Here is a 22,854-nt window from a genome sequence, read left to right on the forward strand (position 1 = left end):
TTATGTAGAGTTTGTAATTTCTGGGGGTTATGCTACTGTACCGCATGTTTGCGAGCGCAGAGCAAGGAAAGGAAAGGTGGAAAGTGGCAGACTTTTCTCCTTTGTTTTGATTTTGCCCTGGGCATTGAGTGACCGGGGAGAGGGAGGCACATCAACGCGATCGCTTAGGAAGGAAGACAGAAGAAAATCAAAACAACAGACTATCCCTTTTTTCTTTTTGGCTTTCCCACCCTTGCACTGCCTGCGTCTGGGTGGTTACCCTTCGCTCATTCATTTTACTTTTGATCTCCCTTACCACAAGTAATGTAAACCCAACGATCCCGCTTCGTTCACTCACTTGGTCGCTCGCTCACTCGCTCGCCTGCCTTGCTTGTGTTATGTATGTGTACGATACTGTATATCTCTATCCCATCCCGTTGGCCGTTTTTTTTTTTACCTTTCCTCCTCCACCTTCAACCTTTCTCTTCTCCCTCCCTCCCTTCTTCCTTCCCTCCCTTCCTCCTTCCCTTCTTCCCTGCCCCTAACCTGCTCCAACCTTTCTGACCTACCTGACCCACCCGACTCCCATTCCCCCCCCCTTCCCTCCCATCCCATCCTAGAAGAAAGAGGTCGTGAAGAACGTTTCTGCAGTCATTGCGTATATCGGCGTTCATTCTTCAGACTTCTTTTTTTCCCTCCTCCCCACCCCTCTTCCCCTCACCCATCCCCCCCAATTGACATCACAACAACGCGCTCAAGGGCCGAGTCAGCTTTCCTTCCTTCAAGGGTTCCCCTTCTGCTTGCTGTTCATCCCATCAACCATCCCGATAGAATCATCCAAATAGCCTAACTTGACGGCCCTTCTTCCTTCCTCGGATCACTCCCGCCCGTCACTTATACGTTCATTGAATCATCGCTCCGTTCGCTGCCACTCTCTCGCGCTATATATAACAATATCCACCAAAAACCCTTTAACGAATTCTTTATCACGAAATCTATACGGCCTTTCGATTTTCTTCTTTTCTTCTTTTCCCTTTTTCTTTTCGCTGCTTCTTTCGCACTCTCGCGAAGGTTGTTTATCTGGCCAAGGAGACTTTCAACCGTTAATTTGTTGACTTGGGTTGAAGGCTTCGACCGCCTAGTATTTCTGTAATAGGGTCTCGCAATTAGCAGACGACGATTAACGACAACTTCAGCTGCTCCCCAGTTGAGATACGACCAATAATATCAACGGCCATTTGACGAGCACATCCAACTGAAACTTGTACCGACGAGACGGTAAAGCCTCCACCCTCCGAACCCTGAAGCACGGTATATACCTATCTACCGCTCGGCCCTCCCATCGTCCGTCGTGTTAATATTTTCCTAGATACTAGTACTTCACCTGTCAGCATTAACATAATACAATATTTCAGCGAAACCTCAGTAAACATGATGCAGCCTGGAGCAAAACGTGATCGTATGCCGTTCTTGGCGACCGAATCTTTGCAATCTGCGTTGTTTCAATCACCGGAGCAAGGCTCTATTGCTCCGTGGCTTGAAGATGCCTCTTCTGATAGTATTCCCTCCACACCCCCCCCTCAGTTGCTGTCGCCTCAACCTCTCACCCCAAAGCCAACGAGATTTGTTTCACCCCCCCGCACTCCGCTACCCAAACTTTTCACCAACCTCACTCCGCGAGCCATTCGCCAATGGGAGGCAACTGAGGGAGCCGGGAATACTGCTGCATCCATCGGCCGTCCAAATTCTGCTTGCTCCAACTATTCTTCATCTTCGGATTCATCGCTTGATAGCTTGACTACCTTTACCACAGCGGGAGGAAGTTGCACTAGTCCTGAAACTGAGGCTTCCTTCTTCGCCGATGAGCCGGAGGGAGAGACTACCCACCTTAAGCCTACCGATGCCGTAAGATGGAGTAGCAAGATACAAGATGGAACCGGAGAGAAGGACAGTGCAAACCAGATCCGTGTTCGGAAAACCAAATGGACCGAGGAGATGGACAACCATTTGTGGAGGACATATATAATATACCAACAGGATCCTAAGATAACGCCATTTTATGTCTTGCCGGGGCAAGTCCCACCTTTGGGAGTATGTTGTAAAGTCGCCAGGGAGACAAAAAGGAGTTGGAAAGAGGCCAAGATGGGTGATGGATGGAAAGGTGTACCGAGCACCCCGAGGCCCAAGAGAAAATCAAGGGTTTCGGGTTATAAGACGGAGAGTAATGATACTGCGGCCGGGAATAGGGGAGACATCTTGCGAAAGACTTCGCCGTATTCGTGGCCTGCATCCGAGGCCTCGACTCGTCGTCGTTTGAGAGAGTTGTGTAGAGGCAGCTATGGTCCTTCGGTAAATCCTCACCGAGAGTATCGGCAACAGCGTCGAACAGCGTCCACACCGAGACTCCTTCCCCCTCGGTCATCAACGGTATCACCTTCCCCACTCAATTCAGCCAAATCAGATAGAATCGGGTCTCGGGATTCCTTTTTGTTCTCGACAAGGAGTATAGCACTTTCTTTGACAACTAGTACGGCGTCCACCATGAATTCGAATGGGCTTTTGGCTGCTATTGCCTCTGGTTATGATGTTGAACCCGGGATGGCCGCGGGCTTCGGGAGTGGCAACTTTGATTTCGGTAGAGTTCCAGAAAGTGTTTCTGGCGTAAATAGGTGTAGTAGCAGTGTTTTCAGAGGAGGCGAGGAGTCTCAATTGCAACATACCGGAGACGAGACGGAACAGGGTAGCCGGGTCAGACAAGAGACCAGTAATGGTCCTTCTAGCTCGTCGAGTAGCAGGCCCTCGAGGTCAGGGGGTTTGTTGCCGCCGCTGGAGCTGAAGTCGTCTTCCTCCTCATATGGCACCTGGCCAAGACGCCTCAAGCGTCAGGAGATACTCCCCGACTTCAGTGAGGACGCGGTTGTTTTCCCTCCGCCCCGCAGAGCTCGCAGGGGAACAATTGGTGACCTCTTTGGTAATCCCATCTCCTCTCCCCCAACCACTACCCCGACATCATCAAATGCAGGCACAATGTCTACGGCAACAAACACAACAGCTCGCAGCGCACGTAGTCGAGGGTTCACTATCGGAGCCAGTTTCGGTAGTGGTCTGACCAGCCGGAGAAGGTATCGGCCATCAGCACCTCTGCTGACAGTCACTGGCCCGGTGTCTTATGACTCGCCAAACGACTCTGAGATGTTGAGCCCTCTGGCAGCCCGGCACTCATCGTTGGACACCTTTAAGAATGACGATCCGTTCGAGCTTCCGAAACGCCTTGGTTCCCCATTCCTCGAACGTAAGGACTGGAAGGGGGGGGAGGCAGAAGGCTCAAAGGAGAAGTCTGGACTTGATAGTCCTCTCGATGGCGAGTTTGGGGATTTCCTTGGACCCCAGAGTGACGTTGGGATAATAACAGGGGGGAGCACTCCCACCAGACCCATCAAAAGGGCACGCGAGTAGATGGGTTGGAGTTTGATCCGTTCCTCTCGGGTTGACAGAGTTTGTGTCTATGCACCCTGGCCCCGTTTGGATGCACACGCATGAGTTGGTGGACACTCTGGCTGCCGGCTAGCCTACAACTCGACCACTTGGTTCGAGGCAATCTTTATTAGTTTATTCCATTCCATTTTCACATAATCTCTTTCTCCCTTCATCTCCTTACTTACCTTTCGATCTCTCTCATTATATAGTTTCCTGCTGTTTCCACTCTTTTCCCTCTCATCTCTTTCCCTTGATTGTTTTCCCGTCTCCGTAACGATTATGCCGATATGTTTGATGTTTTCCGGGAACTCGTTCGTTTCTTCCATACGAATCCCATCATGATTCTCAAAAATATTTCCTGTAATTGCTCGAGTTAGTTCTTGTGCCCTACCGTAGGAAATTTATGAACATAGTATTATCATCATACCGTACCTGTGACTCCTTTTTTTTCGTGGGCTGAGGCCTGGGCAAAGTGAAGTAGTAAAGTTGAGGGTGGGGGAAGGACCGGGGCATACTTTTTTTCTTTGTTACCTGGCTGTGCACCCTCCCCCCCAATCCCCCCTCACAGGGCAGAGGGTAAGCAGAGAAAAAAACACTTTACGCGGTTGGCAGGACAACCTGTATACTAACAAAGAAAAACTTTTCTCTCTCTCGTGCTTGCCGTATGGCATCCTACGGCAATTTGGTGCAGCCAACATTACGCAGTTGATAGCCGGAGTTTGTTTGGCGCGTGTTAGTGGGAATGGAAGAAAAAAAAAGGAAAGGACCAAGAATTAAATTACTGGAACGCGTTTCTCTCTCGCTACATTGGAGGAAGGAGGGCCCGCTCCCGCTTTGCACATATTTTACAGGGGTAAGCTTGGTGGAATCATTCGTATGTATGGTGCGGTATCGTGCCAGTGTTCCAATGATTTTTGCACGGAGCCTTCTTGTTATCAAATAATAGGTCTCCAACCCGAGTCTAGTCTAGCACTAGCACTCGCGTATGTGTTCGAGGGGAGGAGGGTGCTCGAGTAGAGAGCACATGTTTGGTTCACGACCGACGATACAGATACGTACCGTTTGGGTTGCTGCCAATGGTCAAGTCCCCGTATTATGTGAAACACGGTCCGCAAAAAAAAAAACCCCCCATGTACGAGTAAGATGTGGATGCGGTACGCTCTTGGCTCACCGGCACCCCGGGGCTGACATGGGTAATTCCTTCTTTTCGCTGTCGTGCCATGGTGCTGTCTCGACGAATGCGAGAATTGCTCTATTAATAATGAATGTGATAAAGTGCGGGCGGTTTTCTCGGTGTTCTTTTGGCTCGGTATCTCCGTTTTCCGGGAAGTTGCTCTTCGATCCATCCTGGCAGCTGGCGACCCCTTCCTCTCTGCGGTACCGGTATGTTAGAGTGCTATGCTAATACCCCGGTGCCCGTCAAAATCTGCTTGCCAATGGATTCGAGTAACTAGCGAGCCCAGAAACTTATTGGTGTTTGGTTTGCCAAGTTCGTCTGATTGTACCCTTCTCCGGTGTCATGTGTATGGAGGAGAGTTGGTGCTGATAACGTGGTCTACTCTACTCGTAGACGTTGCTAAAGCCTGACTCGCATGGACGTACGGTGTTGACGTGGGAGAAATAGGTGGGGGAAGTTGATGGCGGTATTTTAGGCATTATATATCGCTTCCCTCTACCACTGCTGGCCGATCCGGTAGTATCGCACTCGAACTGGCCGCTGCGGTTATCGGTGGCCCGGTGCGCAATAGCATTTAATACTGTGCTCGAGTATGATAACTGTTCTGTGCGTGTGGTGTTTGTTGGAAAGTAGGCTGTGACAGCGTCATGACAGAGCACTCGCTATCAGTTTTTCTTGGTAGTTAGTCGGGTGGTTCACTACTCCACTATCGGTGCCTATGACGCCCCGATTGTCAAAGGGTAGCACCCATGACCGTGTATTTAATGGGAACAAAAGTAGATTGCAGCCTTTGGCATACCGCAAGGACAGGGATTATTGAACCTCGCGATAAGACGTTGGAGTTGCCTTTGCTGGTATGGTGCGGTAAATTTGTTTTTTGTCCTAGGTCAGGGCCGAGGGGGTCCGTGTTCACATTGATTTCGCCCCCTATCCAGGAGAGGGAATTTTGGACGTCTTAAAAAGCGAGGTTCAATTATTCCGGTCCTTACCGTATGATACAATGTTACATGTAGGTTTGGAAAGTGTTTAGTCTTTTAGAAACCTTCATTTTGACATCATTATCACCTCTTCGTTATTGAATTTGGTGTCTGGTAGACATGCTATCATACTCGGAAGGAGAATAGGGTTTTGGTAGAGGTGGCCGGGCTATCCCTACCGAGCCCCCCATCCCGCCTATCCCACCTGTCCCGCCTGCCCCACTCCGCTCCCGCCCAAGATCTCTGCCCTCACCTGGCGCGCCCCCGCCCCTACCCACAATCCGCACCCCTCCCTCCCATTCCACCCATCCCGCCGGTCCATGCTCGGCCTCCCACGTGCCCCATCGTCTCCTTGGGGCTTCGAACTTTGGGCTTGGGTCAGCCAGCTGTTTGGCACTGGTGTCCTCTGGGGAAAGGACAGTGGGTCAGGCAGCTGGTACTGCTATGAGGCCTGCTGGGTGTGGCAATCAATGTTGTCAAGGTCGTCCCATGTCTGCCATGGAACCTGAGGAATATGAGATGACTAAGTTAGCAATAAGAAGTGTTTGGAGCTTCTAAATTTTTTTGAGAAAACCTCCCAAAGTGGATGCCATAAGCTAAGGGTGTTATAGTAAAAACTTGGAGATAATAATAATAATAACAAAACAGAGCAAGTTTTTTGTTATTGGTTAAGGGAGTTTTGGTGAGATGAGGGTTTGCCAGAAGGTCTGTATCGCACACCAACAGAATCAACGTTCCCAACCGTCCGGGGGCTGCCAAGAGTACCGGACGGGACGGAGCTGCATCTAGTAGTCTGCCCAGGGCCGGTGATATCTCAGGACGGCCATCATTTGCCCAGGCGGCGGGCCCTACAGGGCGAGACAGTGGCTTGGAAGGGTAGCAGTTAGCTGTGCTTAGTCAAAAGACGAGACTTTTCAGGATTTTTAATGCTCAAACGACTCAGCATGTGGGTCGGCTCGAGTGTTCTTAGCGAATCGCGGAACTCAGATCGTTCCGGAAACAGACTTTGCATGCTGGTAACGAATTTTACTACCTCAGACCGCCCAGGGGATAATGGATAGATTTGATAAGCATAGATCTCCTCAACTACCGTTATTGCATTATAATAGAGATGAAGGCTGAGGCCTATTGTATCTTTATCAGTGGAAAGACCAATCGGGTTCAGACTTCATATACAGGTAATACATGCCATGACTTACCTTGGATATACCTTGCCCGCTCATGGATTCCAGCTACCAAATGAGATGGTCCATCAGCTCTACTATTACAATTATTTCGCTTCAGATACTCGGACTCGCCGGGCGCTGGGGGTTAATTTCCCGTACTTTAGAAAACTTATGGGGTACACGTAGATGCTTGTGATTGAACTCTGGTAACAAGTGCCAGGCAAGAATGCTTCGTACAAGAACTGGGATAATTTGCTATTTAACTACTCCTGTATTGCACGAAAACATCTTGCCTGGCACTTGTGCATCTGAATACGATACAACACAAAATAGGACTATCATGTAGCTCATACACATATACAGTACCCCGACTTGTATCTCAAAATAGGGGACGTGTCATAGCTTGCGTAAGATATGAAAGTAATGGATAGAGTACTTAAGTTTTCTGGTGCACCAACCTCGCTACGAATCTTCATCACCTGAAAACTCTTTTTTTTCTTTTTTCTTCTCTTTCTTTCATCAAAGTGAGCATCATCACCACAAAACTTCCAAATTTCCAATTTCCCAATTCAAACCATCCCGCTATCAAACGAAATTGCCATCGAATTTCGGGAATTTTTTGGACATATTTTGAAGTTCTGAGTGGCCTGATTGCTAACTGGGTTGTCTCATATTCTTCAGAATGGAACTTTCGTCATGGGCAAAATGTTGCTACGATAATTGTCGGCATTTCCAGCACGTTGACAATTACACTGGTTGGCCGTTACGCACCCGGAGCGATGACTTACGATACGGCAGTATCCCCCTCGGATACATGGGTACTAGAGCTTGCGAATTTGACTACGAGAATGGGCAGTCTACAAAAAAATGGATACCTGGGAAGAGGTCTATGGGAGAGCGTGGGGTGGGGCCTAGACCGTTGGGGGGGCAGGGAGGGATGCATGAGGGGAAGAGGTGGGGCGAGATGGGTGGGGGTGGAGGGGGCGGGGGGATAGTAGGCAGGGGATGATGAGAGGGGGTGGATAGAATAAGAAAGAGATGGAGAAGCAGAGATGCCAGCCACTAAGGCCACCTCTGTGCTTTTACAATAGTCTGGTTCGACGCTATTAAAAAACACTTCTGAGTGCGTCTGGTTACTAGTGATTTTTTCAAACCTTTATAACTGCAAAACGTGAGTTGCAACAGGAAATTACAATTATAACATCAGAGTGTGATGGTGTGGTCGCCGTGCGGGGGGGTATGAAGACTTTGCCGATACGACTGTACATATATAGATGGTAAGTCTTGTTCGCCGTGGATACCTACTATCACTCCTGGACCAAAGGCGCCGCCGGATATACTAGGCATACCTCAGGCTAACTATTCCTTTCCTGCAGCCCCTCTGATCTCTGGTACCTGCATAACTTTGGTTTGCTGTAAGATGATTATTGTTATGATAAGTCACTAATTGCGTGAGGGGTTAGACTTTACAATATTAACTTTTACCACTTTGATCGCTTTACTCTACCGTTAATTAATCTTTATCTTATCCTTATCTTTGAGGGGGACACTTCATTACCGTTATACTCTTAGGACGCTCCTACAGGGAGCCCCCAGTACATCTTTTTGCCACCTTCTACCATTGCACTAAGCCTAACTGACTAGAACTGTGACCGGCGAGATGAGGAATATGAAGGGGAAGGAAAGCTATGGCGCCCGAAGCCTCAGAGGGTGAGTGTGTTAACCTCCGGCTCCCCCTTCCAGAAAAATAGAGAAATGCTGTTCCTTTCCCAATAAGTAATAGGTTGCCATCCCACATTTAGCCAAAAGAGGATTAAGTCATGATTGGTAGTAACTGTATTGGGAATGGGGAGATATTGGCAAATATATACACGAACTACTTTATCAAGAATATCCTACTTGCCCGCTCCTATCAAGTCTTACATATTTCCTGCAAGTGATTCCAATCTATCCTCAGCTTGTAAATAAAGTCTTCGGTGACTTTTATAGGTTTTCTCTGTTCACCAACCTCCACCTTCACGATAGGCTTCGGCAATATCAGAGACCCGGTGCCAAAATCGCTAGATGAATTGATTCGATTAGGCTAATGCCTGTGGGATCAGGGATCGTAAGGCCGGAAGTGAATAGTCACAATTCTTTCTAGTGAACTATTTGGTGTAACGATCCCTCTTTGGATAGTTAGTTCTGGGCGACGGGGAATGATACTTCTCTTCTTCTATTTCTTTCCTTAGTCTTACGATAGCACTAGGCTTCTGCCTATATTACTGATAGTACAAGACCTCTGTCTTCTACCGGGAATGCCTATCGTAAGCTTTCTCTAACTCTTCTTTGTGAAGAGCTTTTCTTGGTGTAACGATAACGTTGCAATAAAGATAAAAATCGTGAAGGTGTTTTATATTCGTTAAAGTAATAAGTAGGAAAAGTACTTAGAATAAAGCATGAAGAACCTATTCTCCTGGGCCGCATCGGCCTCCTTATATAGTGTTCTTCCCGCCCATAGTCATGTGACCCAAAGTGGTCACATGTGCGAAACCAAATCATAACAACTAGTCATGTGACCAAGGTGGTCACATGCTCAAAACTCATGACCTCTGTAACGTGTTCGCAAGGTGCTAATCACATTATCGGTAATAGATAAGATAGTTGGCAGGTGGCCTGCTCTTCCAGAGAGGAGGCGAGAGCTGAGAACTAAAGGAGGCTTTGAGGGTGTACTGAGGAACAAAGAAGTAACCGTTTAACCAAATATATTGAAATACTGTCTGTCGAAGTCTGCCTTTTCTATGGTAGAAACAGGCGGTCTTTAAATACACAAATCTGTTCATGTCTGGCATGAATAAAACTAATCAAAAATATCAATCGATACACTTTGGTAAAACTAATAAAGTATCAAAGCGATACTTAAAATAAAACATAAAACAAAACTAAGTATCAAACGATACTTAAAACAAACCAAGCATCAAAGTGATACTTAAAACATAACACAAAACTAAGTATCAAACGTTACTTAAAACAAACCAAGTATCAAAACGATACTTAAAACATAATACAAAACAAAACTAATAACCAAGTACCTGTACCGGTTATATTCCTCAAAACAAAACAACTGTTTAAACAAACAAAACCTAATAATCATCAAAAGCAGAGTCCGAGAAACTAAAGGCTTCAGTTTCCGCTATCAGCTCTTTATCATAAGTGTCCCACCAGGGACAAGAGGAAATCCTAAGAAAACATCGAGACTCAAAGAAATACAAATCACAGGAGTCACGAATACCAGATTCATGCTGTACATCAACCCAAGCGTTATTGCAATCTGGACAGTAGTCTATCCAGAGGATGGCGAAGTAGTCTTCAAGTTGGATAACATCGCGGTTCAACAACAGTCTAACAACCTGTTACAGCCTCACATTGAGTTCCACATAGTTTGACATCGCTATGGTATTCGGATAGAGGATGATGGTCGGATAAGGCTATCCAGAGCCTGTTCTATAGCCTGATTTTCATCATCGCTGCTTTCGAATTCTGACTCAAAGTATGGTGCCCAAAATTCATCTCTAGCTTTGAGTTCCATCTGCCATCGCTCGGTCTCTGGCATTGTTGGTGTCCAGCACATGGTGATGTAATTGATCGTTGGGGGGAAGGATTCATTTGGTATGTTGTCTTTCCACCAATGGGTTACCATATCCATAGCGTACTCTAGTCCTTATAGCAGTTCCCAGCTGTTTTCGCTTGTTGGGTATCCTTTCCATTTGACCAGGAACTGATCATTCCCATGCCAAAGGTGGTAGTCTCAGATTTCTTCAACTTCCCATTCATCTTCCTTATCAACGGTGATAGGTGCAGGTCGAGAGTGGATTCTTCCAGGGAACTTAGAGTCGTCATTTGGGTGGAATCGCTTGACAGTAAAGGCGTGGAAGACTGCAGTATTGTAGCAGTACATGTGTCCATCCATCTGGACAGTGTAGTTTTCTGTAGGCTTGTCAAAGGATAAGACCTTGAAAGGTCCTCGCCATCGGGATTGTAGTTTCTTACTGCGTCCAACATTGGTAATAAACATGTTTCCATGTACCATGAGCATACCACCTGGTGGGATAGGAACATGTTTACGTCGTTACTTTTGAGCAGTAGTGGTACTCCAGAATCGGGCAGCTTTAATAGCTTGGAAGACATCATTTCATATTGCTTGATGGCGGTTTAGGTGGTCATCGGAGACAGGGACTGAGGAGTTTTTAAATAGAGTTGTAGGTAGGAGAGGGTATTGGTGGCCGCAGATTACCTTGTATGGAGACATTCCCAAGGTGTTTGAATATCCGGTATTGATATATGCGGTAAGCTCAATGAGAGCTGGTTCCCAGTTGGTTTGTCATTCATTAATCATGTTCCTAATTCCGGTCGTGACTTCGCGGATTTTTCATTCTGCTTGGCCATTAGTCTCATAATGTCCAGGAGCAGCCATAATACGGTTGATTCCGAGGGAGGTCAAGGTTAGCTTCCAGAATCTGGTGGTGAAATGGGGATCAGCATCACTGATAATAGATAATGGGTATCCATGGGGGGTGAATAGGTATCGTTGGAGGTTATTCCAGGTGTCTTTGGAGGAATCGGTAACCTTCATTGGTATCAACCATGTGTATCCAGAAAACCGATCCACAGCTACTAAGATGGCATCATATCTGCCGGACTTGTTGAATGGACCTGCGAAATCGATGGCATAGGATTCAAATATTTCAGAAGGTAACTGAAGGGTCTGTGCTTTCCCTTCAGGGAGTTGTGTTTGTTCCTTATTTGCTTAACAGAGCTCACATTGTTTGATAAAATTGCGGAAGTTTTTTTGCATTTCAGGCCAGTAAACATATTCTGAGGCATTGTCATGAACGTGGCTTGGCATGAAAAAGGTTTTCACATGACACGTGGGTATGAGTCACAGGTATGTTATTGTTTCACACATATGACTCATTCAAGTTATATGATTTGTTATGTGTGGGATTTGTGATGCTTTTGCACATGGCTCAAATATGAGTCATGGGATGTGCACCTGACAAGTATGCCATGCAAGTGTGCCTTGTGGGTAAGCCTTGCGCATATGATTTATGTTTCGCACATGACCTCGTTATGAGGTCATGGGTTTCACGCATATGACTCAGTCAAGTGATATAACTTGTTTATTGCGTTAGGATTGGTTTATGAGTTTTGCACACGACCTCGCTATGAGGTCATGGGCTTTGAGCAGGTGACCACTTTGGTCACATGACTAGTTTGTTATGATTTGGTTTCGCACATGTGACTACTTTGGGTCACATGACTATAGGTGGGAAGAATACTATATAAGGAGGCAGATGCGGCAGAAGAAGATAGGTTCTTCATGCTTTGTTCTAAGTACTTTTCCTACGTCTTGCACCCCATGTCGAAAGTGAGCATAACCAATACTTTACCTTATTTTGCTTGTGATAAATACTTCATCACTGCTGTTTGTTTGAGTTTTTTCGTTTCGGGCGGTTGGTTAGAAGTAGTTTGTAACGTGTTCGCAGGGTGCTAATCACGTTATCGGTACTAAGTACGATAGTTGGCAGGTGGCCTGCTCTTCCAGAGAGGAGGCGAGAGCTGGGAAATAAAGGAGGCTTCGAGGGTGTACTGGGAGACAAAAAAGTAACCGTTTAACCAAGTATAGTGAAATACTGTCTGTTGAAGTCTGCCTTTTCTATCGTAGAAACAGGCGGTCTTTTTAAATACACAAATCTGTTCATGTCTAGCATGAACGAAACTAATCAAAGGTTTCAATCGATACACTTTGGTAAAACTCTTTAAGTATCAAAGCGATACTTAAAACAAAACATAAAACAAAACCAAGTATCAAATGATACTTAAAACAAACCAAGTATCAAAGCGATACTTAAAACAAAACATAAAACAAAACCAAGTATCAAATGATACTTAAAACAAACCAAGTATCAAAGCGATACTTAAAACAAAACATAAAACAAAACCAAGTATCAAACGATACTTAAAACAAACCAAGTATCAAAGCGATACTTAAAACAAAACATAAAACAAAACCAATAACCGAGTACCCGTACCTGTTACATAGTTGTTCACGCTTAGAAGATACTTTAGTGTGAGATATCCGTGGCCTGGTCCCGGTAATCACTGAGTATAGTTTGGGCAAGGATAGCGTCTTCAACAGCCTCATCATCCATGGATTCTCCCCCCCCTTCAAGGATGTCATCCCCTGTTCGGTTCGGCTCCAACCCTTCCTTCTCGCTTGAGACAGCCCATGCGGCCTTGTCTCTTACGCCCACTACTGAGGCCGACCGTGGCCTCATCCCCACAACTACACGGTCATATGTCGCACCCAAAGGGAACTTTGGTTTCCTACAGTTTCACTACTGCCACGAGTGTCAGAAGGCAGTTAACCCGCAGTTTGATGATTTGGTTCGGCAAACGGTCGCTAACGCAACCGTTGCTATGATGAAAGAAGTGGAGGTTTTAGTGAGAGGTTTCCTAATCGGGAGAGGCAGTTCAGCTACATGTGGCTTGAACAAAGACACTACCACAGGACTCTTCGTTCGGTTCAACTCAGACCATGGCTCGGAATATTCTCCAGCTTCCATACCTTCTCCTCCTAAAGATTCTCAGGCTATAGTCCCTGAATCCTCCGTCCTCCCCACCAAGAACAACTCGACTGCCACCATGGTTGAGGCCAGCTCTTAGTGCACTACTCCCCCCCTCGCTAGGGCTGTCTAAAGCAAGATGCCCAGCTTCTTCCGCCAGGCCCACAATACCGGGACTGTCTCCTCGACATCCTCCTTCTTGGCAGGATTGTCTTCAGACGAAAGGGCTCTATACAAAACCCAGAAGTTCAAGCTGGACGACCCTGATGACAAGTATTATAACCCTCCTGCCTCTGGAACATGCCGCCTGACACGGTCGGTATCTCCCACTAAGCGATCTGCTGCTCCTCTCTTGGGTCCCCATTTTCTGAGGGCTATCAACATCGATGAGGGCCAGAAAAAACAGATTGTTCCCACTCTTCCTGGCCTAGCCCTAGGCATTCACCATGGGCGCCTGGCCATCCCTCCGCCTGTAGTACTCCCATCGACAATCGAGGCCACACCCCCTTCTCCATCCCCGCTAATGACTGAGGATGTCCTACTCACCTCTGAGGTGCTGGCCAGGGATACTCCTATGGAGCTGGATGATCGGTGCAACTCGGAAGCCACTGGTTTGGACAACAGCATACACACCCCTTCACCAGCTATGGGTTTATCACCTCCACCTGTTATTGAATGATGGGTGTCACATCCTGAAGGCCGACTAGAGGGTCCTTCAGAAGCCCCCAGTGGCGATTCAACCCCATTGGAGGTTCAGCTCCCAGAAACCCAACCAGAGGACGCCAATGCTGTGGTGGCCCAGGCGGACTCAATCATGGCAGGCGTCTGTGAGATGCTGGATGCTGGTAAGACTCCCTCTCCTGAACCCCGCTCAGGTAGTATAATCGGGTCCATGTTGGAAGGCCTGGAAGACATCCGGTTTGGCAATACTCAGCCTCTCCTCTCCTCGGAGTCCGGGTCGATTGAAGACGACACAGTACAGGACGTACGAACTTGGATGAACAGTAGCCCCACCTTTGACGATGAAGGTCTGAGAAATGGGATAAACTACTGGAGTTGAGTTCATGTCTTGAAGTGGGCAGTAAAAGCACTGACTGACATTGTTGGCAGACAAGGGGAGGAAATTGAAGCCCTTCAGGAAAGGTTGTCCCGCCGCCACCGCCGCTCTCCTGCTGTACCTCACAGCACCTCTGCTGTCTCTTTGGAGTCAACCCTACCATCCCCTACCCCTAAGAGAAAGGAGGCCTCTACGGAGGCTCCTACTGCTAAAGCCTCTTTTACGGAGGTAGTAAAACGAATGACATATGTGCCCAAACCCTCTGCTGGCCCGCAGGAATGAGTATGTCCTACCCGGCCTGCGTCAGAGGCCTTATCCCACCAGTCCAGTAGCAGCAGCAGCTCCTCCAGCGAAAGGGGGGTAGTCTTGTGAGTAGCCCGTGGAGGTGAAAGCAAGTCTGTTCACCGGGAAGAGGAGGAGGGGGAGGAAGAAGAGAAAAAGAAAGAACGAAAAAAGCGTGGCAAACGCCTGAGTGGTGCTGCTAGAAGGAGAAGAATGGCTGCCAGAGGATCTGGTGAAGAAAGAGAAACGACGACCCCGGCCAAGACTCAGGGGAAGACTGATAAACAGGGATCGGCTTCGAAGGATATGATACCTGTTACTATGGCGGCTCAATCCGGGCCAGCAGCCCTGGCCAGTGTCAAGGTAGCCGTGGCCCAGACAAGACAGGAATACCATTGGGTACCAATGGGGCCTTCAGACCCACTGAACTCAGTACCGCCACCACCAAGCTCGTCGCCAACCGCGAATACTAGAGGGAGGCACATTACCATGCGCTTCGCCACGCAGAAGAAGGTTGCCCTGCCAGAAGGCGTTGATATTGAGGCAATCCAAAATCGGATCAATGTGACCTTTTCCAATCAGGGAAAGATACGGGGAAATGCTCCTTATATTCGCGCAGGACATATCTGGCCGGAAATTGGATGCATCTTCCTGACCTTGGCAGCACACTCCGTGACAGAGCTAGGCAACAGGTGAGACAAGGCCAGGCTTGATCTGCTTAGGAAATTGTCATTCCCGGAGTTTGAGTTCTAGAGGAACCTGGAAAAAGTTAAGATTTTTGTTTCTGGTATCCCACTTGCTGACACAGGATGGGGATCGATTTGGAGGGTGGAAGGATGGACTGGAAGCACAGCTTTTGATGGCCTTCGCACTGATTTGGAGCAATCCAATACTGGTGTAGTCACTGTTTCCCGGCCTGATATTAAGGGATCCATACACGCTATGAGGCAGGCCAATGCTACAAGTTGTGGCATCCGCTTCATGGTGGAAAATAATGAGGCCATCAAGGAAAGACTGGCAGAGGGAAAAATTTGGTTGTGAGGAGGTGCCTGCAATGTCCGGGTTTTTGAAGAGCATCGCTCCCTTAAGGTATGTGGTAAGTGCCTGGAAACCGGCCACTTCGAGGCGACATGTGGCCGCCCCCCTTGGTGCTGATTCTGCTTCGGAGAACATTTCTCTTGGGAGCACATGTGCAGTAAGCTGGCTTGTCCCGGAGGAGTGGGTCAGGCCTGTGGACATATCAGGAGACAGTGTTGGTTGTGACCGGATGGACCACTTCACAGGATATGAGTGTTGCCCAGGTATTAAGTTGTCATCCCCAACTCCACCTTCCTCGCCTGCTGGACAAGGAACAGCCTCACTGACAAGACCCGCCAAGGAACCTGTCAGAAAACCGAGACAGCAGGGTAGGAGGGCAGAAGAGAACAGAAAGAGAAGAAGCCACAGCGGTAGGAGGTCTCTGACACCCAGGCTGGTCGAGATCAGCAGTGATGAGGAAGGTGAGACTCCTCGCCGTAGGTCGGAAAAGGCCAAGGGTAAGGAACCAGAACGGCCTCCCCCCTCCTCATTCCCGGCACGTGGAATTTTAAAAACTAGGGCCGGCACTGCCACTAAACCCCACGATGAGGAAACAAGTTGGGTTGCCCAGGATCTGGATACTGGCTCCGCCTATGCCTCTGGCTCCTGCGGCCCGAGTGGATCAGTCGAGGCCCCCTTTTAATGCTTATTACGACATTGGCATTAAACGTGGAGAGGAGTAGTCGGAATCGGGTGCTGGCGTTTGATTTGTTTTCTTTTGTTGATTTATTGATTATTATTGAACCTCCTGTGGATCGGGAGGGACAACATGTACCAGTAGATGTTGATGGGTGGGATTTGTTTTCCTTTGTTAAAAAGTCAGGTGTTGAGGTATTTGTTCGGTCCCACATTTGTGGGCTGTTTGAGGTGGTAGGGCATGGGGAAGGCAGTTCTCGGATTGGGTATTGGGAAAAAGGGGCAAAGAGGGTACTCGCTGGAGTTTACTTTCGACCCAGCTATACTAAAGACCAGTTTGTTCGATGGTTGGATGAGCTTGGGGAACCTGATATCGCGTTTGGAGATTTCAATGCCAGACATCAAGACTGGGACCCCAACATGGACCATAACAATACAGGCAGACGGTGGCTAAAACAATGGTTCACGGCCCCGGTTTGTGATATGAATATGGTACCTCCGACAGTGCCAACCTTTCGAGATATTTCCAGAATCAACCTATGCCTGCACCGGGCGCCCTATGTCAGGCATCGATACATGAACACTGCTGGCTGCGAGCACAGTGCTCAAGCCCTCAAGCTGAAGGTGGACCTTCCTGACAACATTATGCGTCGGAGGCCAGCTTGGAAAAAAGCAGTCTGGGGAAAAGTTAGGAAGCAGTTAGACGCCCTTAAAGAGGTGGGAGATGAGAGGTTGTGGGAAGGTGTGAAGCGTGTGGTAGACGCACTCCCACGGGCCTCCATTGGTAGAGGTTAGTACGAGTAGTGGACACCGGAGTTGGAAATGATAAGGTTGGATATGGCTCAGCTACGACAATACTCCAAGTGCAAGGTGGAGCGGACGGAGGACTACAAGCTGGTCAGGAGTGTTTACCGGGCTTGCCTGTTGAGGACCAGGTTCGAACACATCAGGGCCAAGATAGCTGAGAGTCAGGACCCAGATATTTTTCGGCTGATACGAAAATTGGAAGCCAAGCGAATACTTCCCTCCATGGCCCGGCCAGATGGGTCCTATGCTACGACACATTCAGACATCAGCGACCTGATTGCACAGCAGCTATCCCCTGGTGATCTTGCCCCTTAGAAGGACTCCATGATTAATATGGACAGTGCTCAGGAAATGGAGATTGCCCTTGCTATGTCCCCTACGAACATGGGTCCAGGCTAGGATGATATCGGATATCCTTTCATACGATTCTGGAAGTGGAGGGATGCAACGACTTTGCGATGTTTGGTCGACTACGGGCTGCGTCACAATATTCTGAATTGGCATCGGGCAGAGGTAGTACTCATACCGAAGATTGACAAACCCAGATATGATATCATCAAGTCATGGAGAATGATACACCTCCTCCCGACACCTGCAAAGGTTGCAGAACGCGTGGTCCTGCTAAGATTGGCCATGTGTCTTGACCTGGAGGAGACACAATTTGGTTCTCGCTGGAAGAGGGGGGTTCACGATATCATGGTGGTGGTCTTTGAATTCATACTGCATAATGAGGGCTATAAACAGCTGATTTTGTCCATGGATGTTGAAGGAGGATTCGATAACATTAATGTTGACCTCCTGTCAGACTTCCTGGTTGCCCGGGGGTGTCCATCGAACCTGTGTCAGTGGATGCGAAGATGGACTTCCTGTCGGCCAATTCGTTTCCGTTTCAATGGGTGCGTCTCCAAGACCTACTATGTCAGCAAAGGGGTACCTCAGGGCTCGCCTCTCTCTCCTTTTCTCTTTGGGGCCTACATGGCGGATATATTCACACCGCGAATGCGATACTCCCCTGGGGTCCGACAATTGGTAGTCCCATACGTCGATGACGGGATTATTATGGTAGTGGCAGAATCTTGTAAAGCAGCCCAATACCATGTGGGAGAATTATTTGCAGACTGTGACCGCATAGCCAGAGCGAGGGGAATGGAATTTAGTGCCCTCAAGACCCAGTGGATTGGGTTTGGGGACAGGGCATGGGGAGGAATGGAGTTGTTGGGTGAAATGGTTTTGCCTTCTGAGGATTTGCGGGTTCTTGGGTATAGGTTTAATGTATTTCTTAACTTTTCTTCTCATGTAAAGTATTGGTTGGAAAGGGGGTTGGGTGTTAGGAGAAGGATTTCGGCGTTGGGGAGAAGGTTTGGGAGTGTTGGTGGACTAGGGGCGTGGGAGACTTACCGCTTGGTGCAGGCAGCCTACCTTCCGACCGTTTATTACAGACTTGAATTGTAACCGACCATGGGTCGTATGTGAAACAGATTCAGGTCCACGTCAATGACTGCCTCCGATCAGTTTTGCGGACCCCTATGAAGCTGGCAAACAATATACTGCTGGCTGAGTTCGGAACACCACCTGGTGCTATCCAAGGAAGGTATCTGCAGCGGAGGTGCTATAGCCGATTTATTAACTACCGGTACTGCGATCAACATCCATCGTTCGGTGAGATACGGCTTGGTTGGAAGCAGGAAGGGATGGTAGTACATTGGCAGAACTCGGACAAGGAGCTCACCTGCCGCCCCACGATTGCGATTGGGAAAGGTAAGGCGGTGATGGCTGCACGCCACTGTTCGCGGTACACAGACCTTTGCAAGTCCTCGGATGTGGTCATATATACAGACAGGTCCAAGTCCTCTGAAGGGGCTGGAGTGGCATGGGCGGTATTTGAGAAAGGGGCCCTGACTCGTGTCGATGGGTGCTCGGTTCCCCTGTCTTGGAGTATTGTTGAGTGTGAGCTGTTTGCGGTTGTCTGTGCACTCTAACATGCCCAAGGAATGGCCAAGAGGTGCCCGGTTCATGTGTTTCTGGACTGTGTTCTACCCCTCACCCTGGTAGACAATATGTTTTCAGAAGGAGATTCGGCTGAACTGTGGGAAGTTATGGCACTACTGCTTAACGAATTCAGCCACGTCAGCTTTAGCTAGGTTTCAGGACATATGGGCATCGATGGCAATGAGATGGTAGACCTAAAGGCTAAGGCCTGCGTGGGTCGCCCATTACACCCTCTACTCTGGGAAGTGGTTAGCTATGGGATTGGGCATGCGGCCTTGGTCCGCGAGTTGTGGAAAGAAGAGTGGGGTTCCTGGCACGATGGGGAGGGACATGGGTATTATGCTCGTGAACCTAGGGCACTTCGGCATCTTTGTGGTCTCACCCATATGGATTCCTATGTTTTGTTGAGAATTCGCAGCGGGATGGGCTTGGTCGGTCATGACAGCTGTAAGGGGAAGGATAACAGACACCACTGGATTGAGTGCCCCCGCTATGCTATAAGATGCCCTGCTGACGAGGACTTATACAAGGATTCGGCCATATTGAGGTAGAAGTCCTGGTGGGTGAGTCACAGGTGGTTAGGCCTAGGGATTCCCTAGCATGTTAAAACGGTGGACAGGGAGTTGGTAGTGGCAGGTAACCCCTTTGATCGCACACTGATGGTGGAAAGAGGTGGCCGGCTGGCACTGGTAGGGGATCCCACGGCTTATGCCTGGTGTGAGAAAAAACATGATGGCAGTGGATGCGTTCTGCCGGGATTGGTAACTATGCTGAAGAAGTGGTTCTTTTTGCCCGACCAGTGACATTGCGACTGTCCTTGTTGTGGGACTGCGATTTCTGCAACAGCTACCCAGAAGCGAGTCATCTTCGCTGAACACTTTGAGAAAAAGCCCTGCTGTTTACGGACATGTCACAATTGCTTTTGGCATTCTCGGTACCAACAATGGGATGAGCTGGACCTCGCGACTCGAACATCGGTAGTTTTGCGGTGGGCTAAGACAAATGGATTATTAAAAGAAGAGTGCTGTTCATTTTGTGGGATGATTCTGGCCGAGGGGTACTTGGACCTAGGACTACATTATAAGAGGACGGAGGGATGTTGGGATAGACTGTATGTTTCCTTTATTGAGTATGTGGGACAAATTGTGCTGGAAGCGGATAGGGGTGAGGGTATGAGACGGTAGTTTGGTAGCAGGGTGGGAAGACGTGTAAATCCAGGGTGACGCTAGCCGTCACGAGCGCCCGTGAGCCCACCTAGGTAGTGATTTTTAGATTTATGTTTGGAAGGAGTGGTTGCAGGGTGGAACAGTGCGTGGTAGTGTATTTTAGATAGTTTGTTTGTCTGTTTGTTTTGGGGTGTGGGGGAGATTGGTTGTATGCCGGTGTCGGCGGTACTAGTATAAATAAAATTAGATTGAATTCTAAGGACTTTTCCTACTTCTTGCACTCCGTGTCGGAAGTGAGCATAACCAATACTTCACCTTATTTCGCTCGCGATAAATACTTTATCTACTGTAACTTGTTTGTGTTTTTCGTTTCGGGCAGTCGGTTAGAAGTTGTTGTTCTCGCTTAAAAGATACTTCAGTGTGAGATATCTGTGGCCTGGTCCCGGTAATCACTGAGTATAGCTTGGGCGAGGATGGCATCTTCGACAGCCTCCTCCTCCACGGAGTCTCCCCCCCCTTTGATGATGTTATCTCCTGTCCGGTTCGGCTCTAACCCCCCCTCCTCGCTTGAGACAGCCCGTGCAGCCTTGTCTCTTGTGCCCACTACTGAGGCTGACCGTGGCCTCATTCCTACAACTACACAGTCATACATTGTGCCTAGAGGGAACTTTAGTTTCCTATAGTTTCACTACTACCACGGGTGTCAGAATGTGGTGAACCCGCAGTTTGATGATTTGGTTCGGCAAACGGTCGCTGACGCGACCGTTGCCACGATGAAAGAAGTGGAGGTTTTGGTGAAGGGTTTCCTAATTGGAAGGGGCTGTTCAGCCATGTGTGGCTTGAACAAGGACACTACCACAGGACTCTTTGTTCAGTTCAACTCCGATCATGGCTCGGAATACTCTCCAGCCCTGGTACCCTCCCCACCCAAAGACTCTCAAGTCGTGGTACCTGAATCCCCTGTACTACTGACGAAGAGTGCGACTACGGTAGAGGCAAGTTCATGGTCTGCTATCCCTCCCCTCGCTAGGGCTGTCCAAAGCAAGATGCCTAGTTTCCTCCGCCAGGCCTCAGCACACAAGGCTGGCTCATCAACCCCTTCCTTTCTGGCCGGAATGTCATCTGGAGAAAGGACTCTTTATGGGACCCCGAAGTTCAGATTAGATAACCCGGAAGATGAGGACTACAACCCTCCTACTGCTAGAATGCGACGCTGTGCGTGGTTGGCCTTCCCCGCTAAGCGATCCGCTGTTCCTGTTCTGGGGTGACAATTTTTGAGAGCCATCTATGTTGATGAGGATCGGAAGAAACAGATTGTTCCTGCCCTGCCCGGCTTGCCCCTTGACGTACATCACAGACACCTAGCCATTCCCCCACCTGTGAGTCTCCAATCGACCATTGAGGCTACAACACATTCTCCATCTCCGCTGGTAACCGAAGATGTTCTGCCTACCTCTGAGGTGTTGGCTCGGGACACTCCCATGGACTTGGAAGAGGGGCGTAACTCCAAGGCAACTGGACTAGGTGACAGCATCCATGCCCCCTCTCCAGCAATGGCATCATTGCCACCCGTCCTGAGCGAAGAATGGGCTTTGCCTGAAGGACAGGTATTACGCTCTAGAGAGATCTCGCATGACACCCAGACACTATTAGAGGTTTACCTTCCAGACACTCAACCTGAGGAAGCCGATGCCGCTGTGGCTCAGGCAGACTCAATCATGGCGGGAGTTTGTGAAATGTTGGAGGCAGGTAGGACTCCATCTCCTGGGCCCCACTCGGGTGGCATAATTGGATCCATGTTGGAAGGGCTGGAGGATATCTGCTCTGGCAACACTCAGCCCCTCCTCTCCTCGGAATTTGGATCGATTGAGGATGACACGATACATGATGTCCGGACCTGGATGAACAATGGTGCCGCGTTTGGTAATTAAGGACCAGAGGGCGGAGTGAATTACTGGAGCCGGGTACACCTGCTAGAATAGGTGGTGAAGGCACTGACAGATATTGTTGGCAAGTAAGGGGAAGAGATAGAAATGCTACAAGGCAAGTAGTCCCCCTGCCACCGATCTCCTTCAGTAGAGTCTGGCAATACCCTGTCTACATTGTTGGGGACTACACCACCCCCTGCCCTCGTTAAGGGAAAAGAGACTGCTGCCATAGCTCCTACTGCTAAAGCCTCCTTCACAGAGGTAGTGAAACAGAGGACATACATGCCCAAGTCTCCCACTGCTTAGAAAGGACAAGCACCTTCCACCTGCCCCACATCAGCAACCTCCTCCCACCAGTCTAGCAGTGGAACCTCCTCTAGTGAGGGGGGGGCAACTCTATATATGGCCAATGGAGGAGAGGGCAAATTGGTACACTGGGAAAAAAAGGATAGGAAGGAGGAAGAAAAGAGAGAGGGTAGGAAAAGAGGTAGGCGCCTTAGCAGTGCTGCCAGAAGGAGAAGAAAGAATGCC

General features: G+C 48.6%; 1 protein-coding gene; it reads left to right on the forward strand.

The window, feature by feature from the left end:
* Nucleotides 1-1,066: 1,066 nt before the first annotated feature.
* Nucleotides 1,067-3,877, forward strand: GSTUM_00006756001 (uncharacterized protein). XM_002838927.2 has 2 exons: nucleotides 1,067-1,290; nucleotides 1,349-3,877. Exon 2 carries the CDS (start codon nucleotides 1,411-1,413, stop codon nucleotides 3,433-3,435), a length of 2,025 nt encoding a protein of 674 aa, XP_002838973.1. The 5' UTR covers nucleotides 1,067-1,290; nucleotides 1,349-1,410; the 3' UTR covers nucleotides 3,436-3,877.
* The last annotated feature ends 18,977 nt before the right edge of the window (nucleotides 3,878-22,854 follow it).

The sequence above is a fragment of the Tuber melanosporum genome (assembly GCF_000151645.1).
Source record: "Tuber melanosporum whole genome shotgun sequence assembly, scaffold_3, strain Mel28".
NCBI classification, from domain to species: domain Eukaryota; kingdom Fungi; phylum Ascomycota; class Pezizomycetes; order Pezizales; family Tuberaceae; genus Tuber; species Tuber melanosporum.